General features: G+C 40.5%; 1 protein-coding gene across 1 annotated transcript in view; it reads right to left on the bottom strand.

Moving 5' to 3' along the window:
* COL4A1 (collagen type IV alpha 1 chain) overlaps positions 1-15,370 on the bottom strand; it is a 145,620-nt gene that overhangs the window by 48,238 nt on the left and 82,012 nt on the right. The window contains exons 3-14 of the mRNA XM_019731071.3: positions 9,039-9,128; positions 8,885-8,929; positions 7,745-7,789; positions 7,574-7,636; positions 7,019-7,072; positions 6,841-6,867; positions 4,241-4,324; positions 4,092-4,154; positions 2,572-2,607; positions 2,050-2,091; positions 661-747; positions 125-151 (exon numbers count right to left, since the gene is read on the bottom strand). Coding sequence (XP_019586630.1) covers positions 125-151; positions 661-747; positions 2,050-2,091; positions 2,572-2,607; positions 4,092-4,154; positions 4,241-4,324; positions 6,841-6,867; positions 7,019-7,072; positions 7,574-7,636; positions 7,745-7,789; positions 8,885-8,929; positions 9,039-9,128 — 663 coding nt within the window. The remainder of the gene's footprint in view (positions 1-124; positions 152-660; positions 748-2,049; positions 2,092-2,571; positions 2,608-4,091; positions 4,155-4,240; positions 4,325-6,840; positions 6,868-7,018; positions 7,073-7,573; positions 7,637-7,744; positions 7,790-8,884; positions 8,930-9,038; positions 9,129-15,370) is intronic.

Here is a 15,370-nt window from a genome sequence, read left to right as displayed (position 1 = left end):
ATTTAAGTAAAATATTAAATTAAGTCAATATTACATTCAAGGTGAAATAAGCTTGTAACTTAAATCCAATACATTACGGTCTTTCAGACAAAATAGTAATGACAGACAAGAATTTAGTACTGACCTGAAATCCAGGTTCACCTTTTTGACCCTAAAACAATTTTAAAGAGAGAAAGAGATATCAGTACTATCTAACAACTACATCAATATTTTTTATATGTTACATTGAACATGTAAAAGGAAAAAAGGAACCTTTTCCTGATATATTAACAAAGAAATTCACACTGGTTTCCAGCCTTCACATCCTCGCATTGACTAGATTGTGGATTTAAGAAAGGCAGTTAATTATGCTGGACCCATGGCAACTGTAACCTCCTTCTACCCTCAGCTTGTCTCTCTCCTGCTGACTCAGCCCGTCCTCACCTTGGGTGCATAAGAACTTAGGTGAATCAGCCTCAACTCAGTCTTGCTCCGAACCAGTACCAGCAGCCTCTGGTCTCAGATGCTCATATTGTCTATGATGGATAGTCTATAAATCTATTTTCCAGGTCAAGGGTAAATGTCGCTGGACAAACTGAATTTTGACCGGGTTTCTCTTTATACTTGGGAATTTGTTTAAAATTAGAAAGGCAGTACTCAGTGGACAAAGCCCTTTCATACCTTCTCTCCTCTGGTGGCAAAGTCTCCTTTTTCTTTAACTTGAGCTTGTCCTGGCACTCCTGGAGGTCCACTGACCCCCTGTTCACCCTATAGATGCAAAAATTGGGAACAAGTTAGACATAAAAATAATTATACAAGGAAGAAAAATGCAGAGAGGGGGAGCCTAAAATAAAACATTTTTTAAAAAGGTTTTATTATACTCTTTTCTAATCTATCCTTGTCTCAACAGAAAATTGACTTTCAGTAGGAAGATGGCACAATAATTATATAAAGCCAGGAAAAAACTTTCACCTCTCAGGGGTCAAGAAAGCCACCGTCTCAAGTAATGACAATGTCACCTGAACATCTGTAGGACACATCAATGCATGTACGTATGTATAGACCATGCATATACATACATACAGTACATGTATACATACTAGGGCACACTCATAAGACATATGCATATATACTGTCTTATTGCATTTTCACAGCATCGAGGAAGGAGGCACAAACTGCCCACTAGAGCCTGGGAGGAAGAATGTATCTAGGTAAACCAAAAATATAAGAACCATCAAGACTTGTCTCAGTCAGGCATCCTAACTGCTGGGTACAACTGGAAATACAGTGAGTCCCAACTATAGCACAATGAGTAAGGTCCAAAAAATTCAACTGCATAAATTGCAGGGTCACTTCACTGTGAGGTTTATGGAAAGGCTGGGCCAAAATTTGGAGTGGAAAGCAGAGGCCAACTGTTCAGTCCAGATCTGCCCTGGCCCTGACTGACTTGGGGCCCTCTGGTGGCCATTGTCTACAATAGCTTGACCATCCATAGAGAAAAAGAACCTGGGCCCTGGGCAGATGCGGCCGTGATTCCAAGAATCCGCACTTGGCCAGTACCCATTTCATTGGTCTGATCCAGGGGAACTGGCAGAGAGATCGCCATAGGATCAGAGACCCAGCGCTGGCCTCCCTTCCTCCCAAGATGAGGTCGCCTGCTCCGGTCTGTGCCTTCCTGCCTCCGCGGATCATTTCCTCCCAACTCTGGTGTGATGGCCTTTGCCTTTGCAGGGTTTAATATAGTTATGCTACTAATAGTCAAGTCCTATTTGGACTCTTATAATAAAGTCTGGGTCTGGCTTGATCACTGCCTGAGAACATTGGGATGGAACTCTATGTACAGAGAACTGGAATTAATGGCCTCCTTGTATTCTCTGCGGGTCAGATCACATGTAGAGTACTTTAGTGAATTCTAGCTGTGCATTTTAAGGAAAACACTAACAAATTCAAGAACATGCAGAGAAGAGTAACTGGCATAAGAGCCCAAGAGTAGGTCCAGAGGTAGAATCTCTATCATGCTTAGAACTGTGATTTTTAAAATGAAAACACTCCAAAGCAACGTGTACGTACCTTGTCACCTTTTGGTCCTTGAAAACTTAAGCCCATTTGCCCCTGTTGATTGAAAATTAGGCTTCTATTATAAGAGTTGTCAACTTTGCTCAAAATCATCTAACAAATATCACATAATATGCAAATAAGATAGTAGATTTAAAGCAATAGCTGCATCCCACAACTACCATAAAATTTTCAAGAAAGTTGTTTTTTAAAGTATTATTGAAAAAGAAGTCTTTTTTTAATTTAAGGTTTTTAAACTCTGGCTTTAAAAAACTAAGGGAACGATCAGTGATTACAAAATATTGACTGTGGGGTAGGTAGATGGAATAAAAGATTAATGAATTGATAGATCAGTCAATTGATCGATAGTTTAGGTAGATGAATAAATGGATAGGTGGATAGATAGAAGTTAAATATACAGATAAAGAAATTATAATTTTCCAAAACTTTTAAACAGAGACTTAAAAAATGAGTTATGGCAATTTCATGATAGTCTTTTACTAATGCCAAAGAAACTCAAATGACAAAAATCTTTACCTTTTCACCTGGAGGGCCAGGAGGACCTGGGGGACCCTGTAAAAGAGAGCATTTTTAAATAATATAATTCACAACACTGGTAAGCTTTAAATGCTTCTTCATAAGGAAGTTATCTTAAGATCCATGGTTAACATGATCATTTATTTGTTAAATTTTTTTTTTTTCCTGTGCTCTAGAACTGTAAAACTTAGAAAGTAGCCAGAAATTAGCCCTGGGGGATTATTAACAGGGACGTAAATACCTCAAAATCTTTGGCATTGCCCTGTGGAATCCATTGATCAAAGAACATGCCAGGCTGAAGACAATGGATGAAATCATCAGCCAAACTCTCTAGGAGCCTAGAGTTTCCAGTTTGGCAATGATGTTTGTCTACTTTGGATATAATTGTTTATCTTAAAAAATTGATTTCTTCAAGTGTGTGGACTATAGAGAGGTGAAAAAAAAAAGGCTTGTGTTTGCAATAAAATTGCAGGATGCTTTTTATAATAATTTAAAAAGAAAAATTAGTCATTCTTTATATATATGTATATGAATACACACACATATATTATATATTATATTTACATATATTATATAATATATATTATATATATATTTTATATGTATATGTATATTTATATATATATATATATATATATATACATATATATATATATCTGACAGTGAACACTACAAAAAGTCTAGTAACCATCTTGTTACTAGATTTTACTCATAAAAATAAGTCCATTTATTTACAAGAATATAAAAGAGGTTACCTTTGCAGGAATGGATAAAAGAAAAATTGCTGAATTTTACCCAGTCCCAAAAAGAGTAAATGTAAAAGATAAGTCTGAAAAATCTCTCAGGACTCTCAGGCAGGCTAGTGTAAGGATAACCAAGTCAGGTGCATTATTCATTCCTAATAAATATGTCATTCCACAATTAAGTCTTGTTAATATTTACTCTCTTATGATCCCAAAATTGTGTGTGTGAGGCGATGACATCCTCCTTCTATTGAGAATTATCAGCTGTGAAGGAGACCAACGACAGCGCAGAGCCTCCTGGGATGTTATCCCTGGGTGCTCAGTTTGTAAAGTCTTAACAACAAATACAGTGCAGCCTCTATGCTGCTGCCTGGTCTGTGTCCACAACCCCCAACAGAGCAGACCCTCTGGTATGACTATATTTCTACAAGTCCATCTCCAGGGCAGAGCCTGCCTTGTCCATCTTGAACTTGACCTCCTCAGGCCATGGGACCACTGGCATCCACTCAGCCCCTCAAGTAATGAAGATGTTGTCTGTTTTGGGATATCTTGGCACGAAGTACTATTATGATCCTGTTCCTATAGCTCTGGGAATGTGTGGACCAGAAGCGCCAGCCAAATATTTTCCTAAGAAGTTAATTTATTCTCCCAATCCAAATTGAGAAAGATCACCGCTGTGTAAACTTTTCATTAAATGTTATTTATTTCACACCGCAACACGGTTGTTCTTTGAATGCCTGCCTCAGAAACATATCTTCCCCTCACCCCCAAACTTACTGGTGGTCCGGTATATCCTGGAGGGCCAATGGGACCTTGTAGCCCTGGCAATCCTGGTAAACCCTATAATGTATTCAGAAAGGAAAGAGTTAAAATGCAAACTAGGAAGAGACTCTGCATTTGGTTATAGTTACTTAGCAAATGCTTACTGGTGTTCCAGGGGGTCCAGGAAATCCTCTTTCACCTTTCAACAGGGTCCCAGGCACATGGCCCAGGATTTCACCAGGATCCCCCTGTGGGATAAAAAAAATAAAAGAAAGTTGCAAATACTGATATTTATGTAAAGAAACTTAAAACCTATCAAATAGTATGCATGCAGTATGGAACTAGCCCACGTCTGGGATTCAGACTCTCTAAGCTTGAAATAAATAGACTGGCCATCAACCCCGTTCAGTGCTACTAAGTTAATGACCAGCATTCAGTGCTGCATAGTCAACTCAGTTACAACCAGGGCTGAACATATGGACGGCTAAGTGAAAGGATCTATGACACGTCCATGTGACCGTCCCACACAGAGACATTCTGGACCAAGGCCAGTCTCTGGTTGAAAGTCTGTGTGACCACAGGCTGTTCTCATAAAATATGGGATATCTTTTAAGAAAAGACCCAAGATGAGCAGTTTTATAAAGGCAGGGTGTGATGGTAAATTTCATGTGTCAACTTGGCCAGGCTGCAGTACCCGGGGACTTGCTTAAACACCAGTTTGTGTGTCACTGTGAAGATATTCCTAAAATGAGATTAACATTTAAATCAGAAGACTGTGAGTAACGCAGATAGCCTCCATAATGGGGGTGGGGCTCATCCTATCAGTTGAAGGCCTTAAGAGGAAGAAAGACTTGACTCCCAGGAAGGAGAGAGAATTCTGCCTACAACAGCTTTCAAACTGGAACTGCACCATCAGCCTGCAGGCTGCCCTGGGCCTGCAGCCTGCCGTCCTGCCCTGCAGATTTTTAACTTTCTCCCCAGCTCCCAAACACACTATTGATTCTGTCTCTCTGCAGAACACTGACTAAAACACAGGGCTCTCACCAGGAGCTCTCATTTCTTAGGTGTTCTTAAACACAGGGACACATGAACACTGAACCTCATTCAGATATGAGGCTGTCTCTCGCATAGCTCTTCAAGAACGGGAAGCATCCCTTTCACAGGACTGTTCTGAACACCAGGTGCCCCCGCCCCCGATCTGTTCTACAGCACAGCGAGTACATACTTTGAGGTCACACCAATAAGAGCCACCAAGCCCTGTGACAGCACTGCCCTGCCTGGGAAAGACTAAAAGGTTAATTGCTATAAAATTTAAGAGGTTCCTTGGGAGCTGAGTTCTCCTCTCTTTGCTCCCCAATTCACAGTGAAAAATGCTGGAGTAGCTGGCACAGAGCTGAGTGCATGGATGAGTTCATGGCTGCATTTACTCACTGAGCAGACATGGATGAAGGATCCGCCAGCCACTGTTCTAGGTGGCCGGTCAGGGGCAAGGATGGGACACATTGGAGAAAAAAATCTGGATGTGAAAATGACAGAACTTTATGATTAAGAGAGAGACAGAGACAGATGGGAAGAGAGAGAAAAGGAAAGAAAGGGAGGAAGAAAAGGAGGGAGGGAGGGATGGAAGAAGGGAGGGAGGGAGGGAGAAAGGGAGAGAGGGAGGGAGGGAAGAAAAGAGGGATGGAAGGAAGGAAGGAAGGAAGGAAGGAAGGAAGGAAGGAAGGAAGGAAGGAAGGAAATTAATCATATGCAAATTTCCCATAGTAAAAACAAACCAGTAAAAATGAATGCCTCCTGGGTTCCTGGCTGGATGCCTAGGTGGCAATCTTGCCCTAATTAGCTAAGTACACAGAGGATGGTTTAGGAGGGAAGTGGCAGGTTCTGTTCTGGAAGTGTTGGCCAGTGGTGCCTGTGGGACACCAGGCTGGGGGCTAGTGAGCAATAATGACTGGCCCAAGAGAGGAAGAGAGAACCTAGGCCGTGCGCCTAGAAGCAGGGCCCACAGCAGACACCTTGCTCCATGGACAGGAAGGAAAATGACCAGTGATCAACATGGGTGTACCCACCAGGTCTACTTCTAGGTACCCTGTAAGGGTGGATGAAAAAAGTCCCCTTCACTGATACTGGGGACAGAATTAGGTGCCACAGCAGGGAGGGACTCAGGGTTTCTTTCCCCACCATGCATAGAGGGCCCTCCCGCCCCCGCCCCATATAAGGAAACATCAAGCTGAGAACGGCTATGGATTGGCTGAGCATGAAGGGGCCACGACACCATGGATCTAACCTATGGCAATTGGGGGGTTTCCTGTAGTAATTATAGGATTAATAATAGAGTGACTCCAGATTAAAGGCAACATGAAAAAAATGGCTGTATTTAAGTAAAACCATAAAGATGAAATAGGATACCAATTTGAGTCCTTTTGGGTGGGATTGTGCTTATGTCCTGTGGTTCTGGAAAAGGAACGTCGTCATTGAGCTTTCTACGCAGCAATCGGAACTGGACTTGCATCTGTTAATATTTACCATCACACCATGCTTCCTATTACTGTTTATTTTCTATTACAAAATTGTACCTAGTGCCTAAACTTCAGATTCAAAAATTTAAGTTTGTGTATATGACTTACATGCCCTTTTAAGCAGCAGAGTTTAGACAAATATGTTAATAGGCAATTGACCCACTAAAGTGATTTCAAGTAAATATGTTTTTATGGCATCTGTTTTAAACAGACTCCTGTAATGAATCCAATAAAATAACACAATGTACCTTCATTCCTGGTAACCCTGGTGGTCCCTGAAAAAGAAAAGGTTGGTATTAGTATTGTTTTTCACAAAACATCATTAGCATTAAGATATAAGTATGAAAAAAAGAAAAGGGAAGGAAATGGAATGAGAGAAATGATAACTGAAGAAAAGAATTCTGAGTTAAACAACTCCATACTCACGGGATTTCCAGTGAATCCAGGTAAACCTGGGGGCCCCAGAGGCCCTCGTTCACCCTAAGGGGACATCAGACAATCATTCCTGAGTACAGTGTAAGGCAAACAGGACCTCATTCCAGACGCTCCCATCAGTTACTCTATCTTACCCTGCAGGGATACCTTATTTGTTGGTTAAAATTATTTCCTAAAAAGTGTTATAAGCTATACGGCTGAGTGCTACTTCAAAATAGAAGAAACACGGTTGAGAATATAATTAGTAGGGACAGGGATTAATGATAGTATTTTCTTATTTAATTTAGTAATAGATTATAGGTAAGAAACATAGTATTTAAAGAAATTTTAGGGTAAAATTATACCCAAAAAAGGTAGGATTATGTCATTCTCGAACGTTAAATATGGGAAAACTATTTGCTAATCAAATAAAGAAAGCTTTAAGACAAGTCACTTCCAATTGTGGCAAGTAAAACAATGTTCACCAAACGACTCTGCCTGACTCCTCGATATGCAAAGCTAGATAAACAAGCTCAAAGCGGGAAAGGGTCTCGGTTCTGCATTTACCTTTGTCCCGTTGCATCCTGGAATACCTGGAGGACCTGGTGGACCATCTTGGCCAGGAATACCCTGCAATTAATAAATAGAAAAAGTAGCCAAAGTAGAAAAATCACCTGATGGGGCCATCACGCATGTCAAAGGTCTCACAAAGGAAGCAGATGCATTATATATACATACCGGAAGTCCTGGGTTTCCAGGGTAACCTGATGCTCCGGGAGGTCCCTGTAAGGATGAAAATGAAAGAGTTTCCAGTGAGCCCGGGGGAACCTCAGGTAGTCCCACTGCACAGCCTAGCTGTTGGCGATCAAAACATCCACACTAAGGACCTTCTTCCGGGGAGGTAGCTGAGGGCCCAGCCCCGAGACGCAGATTACCTAGGCTTTCAAAAGCTATTCTACATCAAAAGCTGTTCATTAATTACTTTTCCTACTATACTTCTAAAAATCAAGCCTGCACATGCACAAAATAACTGTCCTCATTTCATCCTTTGTAATTTCTAGGTGAATGTATATACGTATATATATTTCATATTAAAATCTCAAACAGTCGGGAAGAAGAATGTATGGGATAAATAGCTCATTGGGGGAAGAAAATCCAAAGTTATTTCTGGTTAAAACCCATATCTTTTCCATCCAGACGGTTACAATGCTATTTCCTCTCTTCTGCCTCAAGGACTTACATGAGTGCCAACAAATGCACACGCACGTCACTGTCCCACTCCCCTTTCAACTAAGTTAAAATAACAGAATGAAACCTTTACAGTTGACAGTGTCTTTCTATTTTGCTACCTTCAAGAGTTGTTTTTGAAGGTCTTCATTTGTGCATTTCCCAGGAATGGGAGTAGCAAAGAACGTAAAGAATGTGAAGAAGAAAGAGCACGTTTAGCTCTGAAAATACTATCAGTTTTCACACTAAATAAAGACATCCTCTTCAACGACGGGCAGACATATCACTCCCTCCCAAATTAAAATATACCTACAAGGATCCCTGAGGAATGACAAATGGGAGAACAGAAGTGTAAAAGGAATAAAAAGTAAGGTAGCTCCGCTTATGCACTGTCCCGGTCTCAGGGACTGGAAGTCAAGAACAAAGAGCGATGGCCCTTGTGAGTCCTTACACTCACCCCATGCACTGAGCTCTGAGGAGGACAGGCACACGGAAGGGGACAAAGAGGAAGCAGAGGAAGGGAAGGAAGCCCCCTCAGGACTGTTTGGAAGCAGGAGAGGTGGGATGGAAAGCGCCCCCCTCATTTGAGAAGCAACGCAACATCACATCCCATCCACAGTCATCACCCACGTAAGCGACAATCATACTCACTCTTGTGCCTTTTGTTCCTGGCAATCCTGGTTCTCCAGTATCACCCTGGAACAAAACAGAGATGCCATTATGACCACTCATGATAACAAGAATACAGATCACCTTGAGTTCACACCCCCACAGCCCCCCCCAACCCCGACACAGCCAAGCTTACCTTTTGTCCAGGGGGGCCCTGTGGCCCCTCAGGTCCTTGCATTCCTGGAAACCCAATGACACCTTGCAACCCTGGGAGGCCTCTTTCACCCTGCAGAGGAGAAAGGAGCAAGTCAGACAAAAGTCAGGTTGAAAGAAACCGAGGAAATGAATCAGTAATCAGCCTCTCTATGCACCATCCAATGTTCACAAGTCTATAGTGACCATTTGAAAATAGATGCTGAAATGAATTCCTATGTCAGGCAGCTTTTCTCTACTATTTTTAAAAGCTCTGTGAGAGCAGGAATGTGATACCTGGCACAATGCTTTCTATATACTATATTGCAAATGCTAAATGATTTGTTGGGTAAATAAAATAATGGATACTTGGGGATTTTTTCTTTTTTACTGAATTGACTATAATCTCATTCAATTAGTGGAATCTTGTTCTCAGTAGACCTAGCACTGAGATTTTGTGAGCAGACCATCAGTTAAGTTTTTTTCCTTTAGATACTTTTGGCACCTGTAGGCAGAGCTCACAGTGTTTCAGCAGGGTGCTGAGACATCTCTATGCCACCAACAGTCTGATCATGGGCTTTCATAAGTGTCTTTAAAAAGTGGTTGGGTTTTTTTTGTTGTTGTTTGTTTGTTTGTTTTTTGCAAAGGTTGGATCAAAGCTTAATTACGGTCTCTGCCCTCGTGGACCAAAATGAAACAAGAAACATTATTTTTAAAACAATAAATATTATTCAGGGTACACACACATGGCTATCATACATTCCAAAAGGAAAAGGAACGCTCAGAAAGACTGTGGGATTCTGAGCCTTACGCTGGCCCATTAAAGGATGAGTGCAAAATAAATGGGCACAGAGAAGGGAGAAGGAAACTGAGGCTGGATGACAGCAGACGGTGGTGAGGACAGACCTGTAGGCCAAGAGAGCCCAAGAAAGTAACAAGGAGAAACACAACGGGGGCAAGAACATGGAGGACTGTGGCATTAATGTTTGGTCCTAGAAATATGATTTCTTCTATGAGCATCAGCGAGCCAGTGTCCTGAATGAGCGCTATTTGAGGAAGGCTGCCATATTTAGATTGCTGATATAGAATCACCCATTATCATGATAAGAAATCAAGAAAACCTTTTTTTTTTTTTTTACAATATGTGGACTTAAATGCAATCTTACAACACAAACTGGGCAGATTAAGTAACCATCGTTAGCTGATTTTAAAAAGCAGACGGGACTTTAGAGATTACAGGCAGAATTTTTTAGTGCCCAGTACTTCTCTCACAGTTGTATTAGTTCAAAGTAAAAATAAACTGCCAAGCTATATATCACATAACATAAACATTTACCCTGCCCCCAGGATAGTACATTACCAGGAATTACTTAAAAATTTTCATGGTTGTGAAAACGAAAAGAGACAGAGCAAGGACTTTCAAAGTCGTCCTTCTTTCCAAACCCCTCAGCTAGTCCTGATACTTGCTGGTGAGAAACTGCCTGTTGGATTTTCAGAAAAGCGGAAATGTGGTTCTGGACTTGGGACCCCAACCCCTGGGCTTCCATGCGTTGTAGGTTTAATGGGAAGTGTAAGTCAGGAGTCCAGAAACAGCATGTGAATAAATGCGGAGGAGATTATTTCAAGCTCTAGAGCATATGATAAAATAGTAAACGGATTAAAGAAAATTAAGCCCTACAGTTTGGCAAAACCCTTTGGACCAGCAGCATCCAGAGAATCTACGAGACAAAAACAGATGTTGATATTGGTAGAGCCCTCAACATAGGGTTTGACACAGAATCCTGGCTCCTCCATCCTGAGGCCTGTGGCAGCTGAGAAAGAAAAACATTCTCCGATCAAGACTTGATCAACTGTAAAGCTACTTAAATAAATCCACTCTTAACCGAAAACAATAACAACGGGCTACAACTGCAGAAAATACTGATGACAGCGATATATTGCACCTCTTGTCATATCAACCTCTTCCCTTTTATTCACACGTGGGAAAATTCCACCCAAAATAGAATACAACTGGACTTCAAACAGTTGCCTAAAAAAAAAACAACAAATTAATGACCATCGAGTTGCATACCCTCCATGTAACCTAACGTGAGCTAGGAAGGAAACGTGAAAGGCACGTCAACATAAAAGCTTTCTAATGCACGTGGTGGAGTATTTTTAGAAATTAGTTGATATCGGCAGTGTGGTGAGGAGACCTAGTACAGATAAGATTTTATAATTCTCATTTTAATCATGGAATGCATGGAGGCCAAGAGCCAGATTAGTTGATTTCTACAAGTTTCTCACTGAGTCAGCTCCAAATCCAAAAATAGAAATGAGGTCAGCCTACACCACAGCCCTAGTTTTTTTTTTAGGTCACTAGAGCAAGCCGGTTCCCAGCAAAATATTAAACAATTTACCAACATTAAGTAGCCCCTTTTATGTCCATTTCACAGATAAGGAAATTAGGATTCCGATGCTTAACTGACCCCTGTGCATGCTCCTGGGAACAGAATACAGAAATTTGAATTCCCAGTCCTTGCTTTCACCTCAAGAATACATTCTTTCCCATATGTCACTGGAATACTTAAGCAATCCATATATCCCAAGGGTTTTGAAATGACGTAGCTAAAAAGGAAGTGACTCCTTCGTCAGCATGGTTCTTGCCATCTTCCACATTTTTTTTTTTTAACTCTCCTACTCTTTTGTTCAGACCTAAGTTCAGCACATGGAGAATCTAATGTCCTGTACCTTGTCACAGTTACTGTGGACACCAGAGCAGAGCAAACAGACAGGACAAGCATTCAAACAGCTATGCAATTGCAAACTGTATGAGGGCCACATTATCCCTCTGAGCTTTTAACAAATTTCCACCAGGGCTATAGGAAGAACAAAGCGCTGGACACGTGGGCAAAGGTTTTTGGTGCCAGTAGTGCCTAAGCCAGACTTTGCGGCAGCAACAAGTGATACTTCAATTGTGACCAGCTGGAGCTCAAGGAAAGATGTGAGCAGTGAAAATACCTGAGAAACAGACCCCTTAGTCATCTATTTCCCCTGATGTGCTAAAGGAAAGGTCCAGTGGACATGAAGGCCACATAATTCACTGCAGACAAAAATGAAACCCACAACCACTGTTGTCACAGCAATGAAAATTTTAAAAGAGGGAAAGAAAAGGGAAGCTTGTATCATATTACACAAACAGTTTTGGTGCAATTGCATTTCATAGTTTTATTCTTGAATGTCAGTGCAATGTATTGCACTAATAAAAAAAAATAAAATTAATTTTACATACCAACAACAGAAGTGATTATCGCTGTATCTTCAGATGGTGAAATTCAGAATTTGAAGAGGAAGAACAAAATGCCATCAACTATGACGATTAAAGAATACAGCCACGGAGAATAATCTTGGCATCAAAATTAGCCATTCTAAACTAGGCATGAAATAGAGTTTCACGCATGGTGCAACTTAAAAATGTTGTCTAATATATTATGTAACGCAATGACATACTTTTTAAAAATCCATAAAATATGGGAAAAATGAGTTCTGTTATAATACCCAACTATTTCCCATCCTTTTAACATGCTTATGGAAGCAAGTTCATGACAGAAATCAAATGGTCGACTCTAACCCCCTTCTAAGCTAAGTCAGAAATACAAATACAAATAAACCAGCAAGATGGCTGAAGTTGAAATATTGTGAAGGTTCTAACTTTGGAAGATAATATAAATACCAACAATAAAAACTGAAGTTTCCACAAAAACTGAGTTATCTAGAATAAGCAGTCCTCAAAAACCTTACTATCAGAGGCCAAATGATGCCTGTTCCAGTGGTCGGCATGAGATCACAATCTTTTGGTCAAATTTAAAATTTTTCACATTTGAAATAATATGACCAGAGAACTTTCCAATGGACTTAAATACAAGCAAAAACACTGCCAGAGTGCCGGGCTTCCTCATGGGCGGACTGACTGTGAATGGGCAGGGTCATCTCCCCGTGCTTGGGTTCATCCATTAGAAAGCAGGACAAACCTAACAACTTAAGTGGACAAATTTTGCCATTGAGTTTCCACCTTTTAGAATTGAGTATTTTAATGGCAAGGATAGTCTTTTATTCATTCACAGCATTTGGCACAAACTTTGAATTCAATAAAAGTTGATGAATTCAATAAAAGTTGAATGGATGCTGAACCCACCATTAGCATACCATGATACTTAGCGTGAAGTAGGATTCTACCAATGTATCCTAAACACTTTGAAACACAGAAAAATACGGTTACTGAACGGGAAGGGATCCCCGATTGCCCTTCCCCAGTCTAAAGCCCTGTAGGCACCATTCAAGACTGGCCAACATATGCACCACTGGCTAAAGAAGCAACAGGAAGAGAAAGTCATGGTCAGGACATGACTCTGGATCAGCTGTTTCTTTCTGTCATCTGGTGCCTTGAGATTTTGATTTCCAAACAAGGCTGCAAATAATTGAGGGAATGAAAGCATTTACATTTTTAGCCAGAGCTCAACAAGCATTCAGAGATGAGGAAACAATTTAGAATGACGGGTCACAGTCAATGGGTGACTGCGGAAATCAGCCCAAAATTCCACAAGTCCAATTCCTTGAATCCAACGACAATCAGACATCTGCACAACCATTTCCTGAATACCAATCGTGCTGGGAAACTGGTGGGAAGGCTACGATCAGTATCACGGGGTCATGGAAAAGCTCTGTGACGAGGCCCCACTGGGAGCTCCATCCACGCCACAAAGCTTGACATTAATGGCAGAAATATTTCCATTGATGCAGAGGAGAGGAGGGGAAAGGAAATGCACAACTGCAACCCGAAAGATCCAGTTTTCCTCAGGGGAAAACAAGAATACTGATTCTCCTTTGCGCTATGAGATATATAAGTAGATTCTTAAAAGAATGTATGTATGTTAACTAGAAGTACACTACATTTCTTTAATGAATGAAATATAACACTAAAAACAGTTTCATGTAACCACTCTATAATTACCATTGTTTCTTGCACTTCACATTTTAATATTAAAGCAGGAAAGAGTAAAATAACCATGCGCAAAAAGCATGGCTACAAATCTTTATCTTCTTCCCAAAACGCTCATTTTCTCTCTCGAGCCTTGGTGATGTTTAGCTTAAGATAGTCAAATTAGGAATCTTTACATAGTGGCTCTCCATTAAATGTGTGGGTATATGTTAAGAGCTTTAGCAGTTACATATGGAGTGGGGAGAAAAGATGAGCATTTAGGAGATTGTTCCTAGAAATAAGGACATTTGCATCTTTACCAATTCAAAGGATGAGAAGAATCAGAAACGCATTAAAAAGGAGGGGGGAACCTTCCTAATCTTCGTGTACTATAAGATCCATCCTTTTTCTAGGACCTTCGGGACCCATCGTGCCTCTTCTAAACCGCGGGTATTGGTTTGGGCAAGCAGACCCCCCTAGCCTCTCTTCACATGCTCCTCTGTATTCCTCCCTATGACCATCTTCAGGCTTGTTGTGACTTGCTCCTGAGATGTCTGAAGCTGCAGATGACCAGGTTTGTATGAAAAATGGGATGGACTTAAGTGCTGCCATTTGGAAATGGGAATTAGGCTGGAAGTAAAGGAAATAGATCGAAAAGGCCTTTCTCTCTCTGCCCAAGCCTGGACTACAGATTTTACACTACACTTTCTGCCTCGGAGTTTTTGAGTAGAGAATCCCAAGCCCTGTGGATAAGATTCATCTCATGGATGAGGTGGACCTTATCTCCAGTTGGTGGTTCATCAGCTTCAGACTGCCCACGAATATGGCACAGTTCTGTGTCTAAAGATACAGAACTTTCTCCAAATGTTCAAGTTCAAGGACAGATTTCTGTTGGATAAATCCTGGTATCGAAACATTATTTGAGCCCATGATGAATTCTGGCACAATTCTAGGAATTTCAACATTGAAGTTAGTTGGTAAAGCTAAATGTTGAAATCATACATAATAGAAAACTAGCAGAGGAATGGTTACAGAGGTATTGCACAATAAATATTCTTTGATTAATCAACATTTGCAAAAAACTTAAATTGTAGATACTTTCTGATCTATGAAAATACATTTTGCACATCAGTTTGTGAGAAATAAATGAATTATAAAGAGTTCTTCACAAAATACTTTCTAAAGAACTATCACTCAATACAAGAATAACTCGAAAGAGCCCTAAGTGTCCTCTTAATATAAACAATTTAAAACTCTTCCCCTAATGTCATCTAAAAGCAAACAAACTGTCCAACTTCACTGATCCAGTAAAAACTTTCTAAAATGATAAGCAAACAAGTGCTGATGAATTGGCAACAACAAAATTTAAAATTTTCCAA

This window comes from Rhinolophus sinicus, chromosome 16 (assembly GCF_057876585.1).
Source record: "Rhinolophus sinicus isolate RSI-liver-muscle chromosome 16, RSI-T2T, whole genome shotgun sequence".
Taxonomy (NCBI): Eukaryota; Metazoa; Chordata; class Mammalia; order Chiroptera; family Rhinolophidae; genus Rhinolophus; species Rhinolophus sinicus.
Note: the sequence above shows the minus strand (reverse complement) of the source record. Positions and strands in the feature narration are given on the sequence as shown.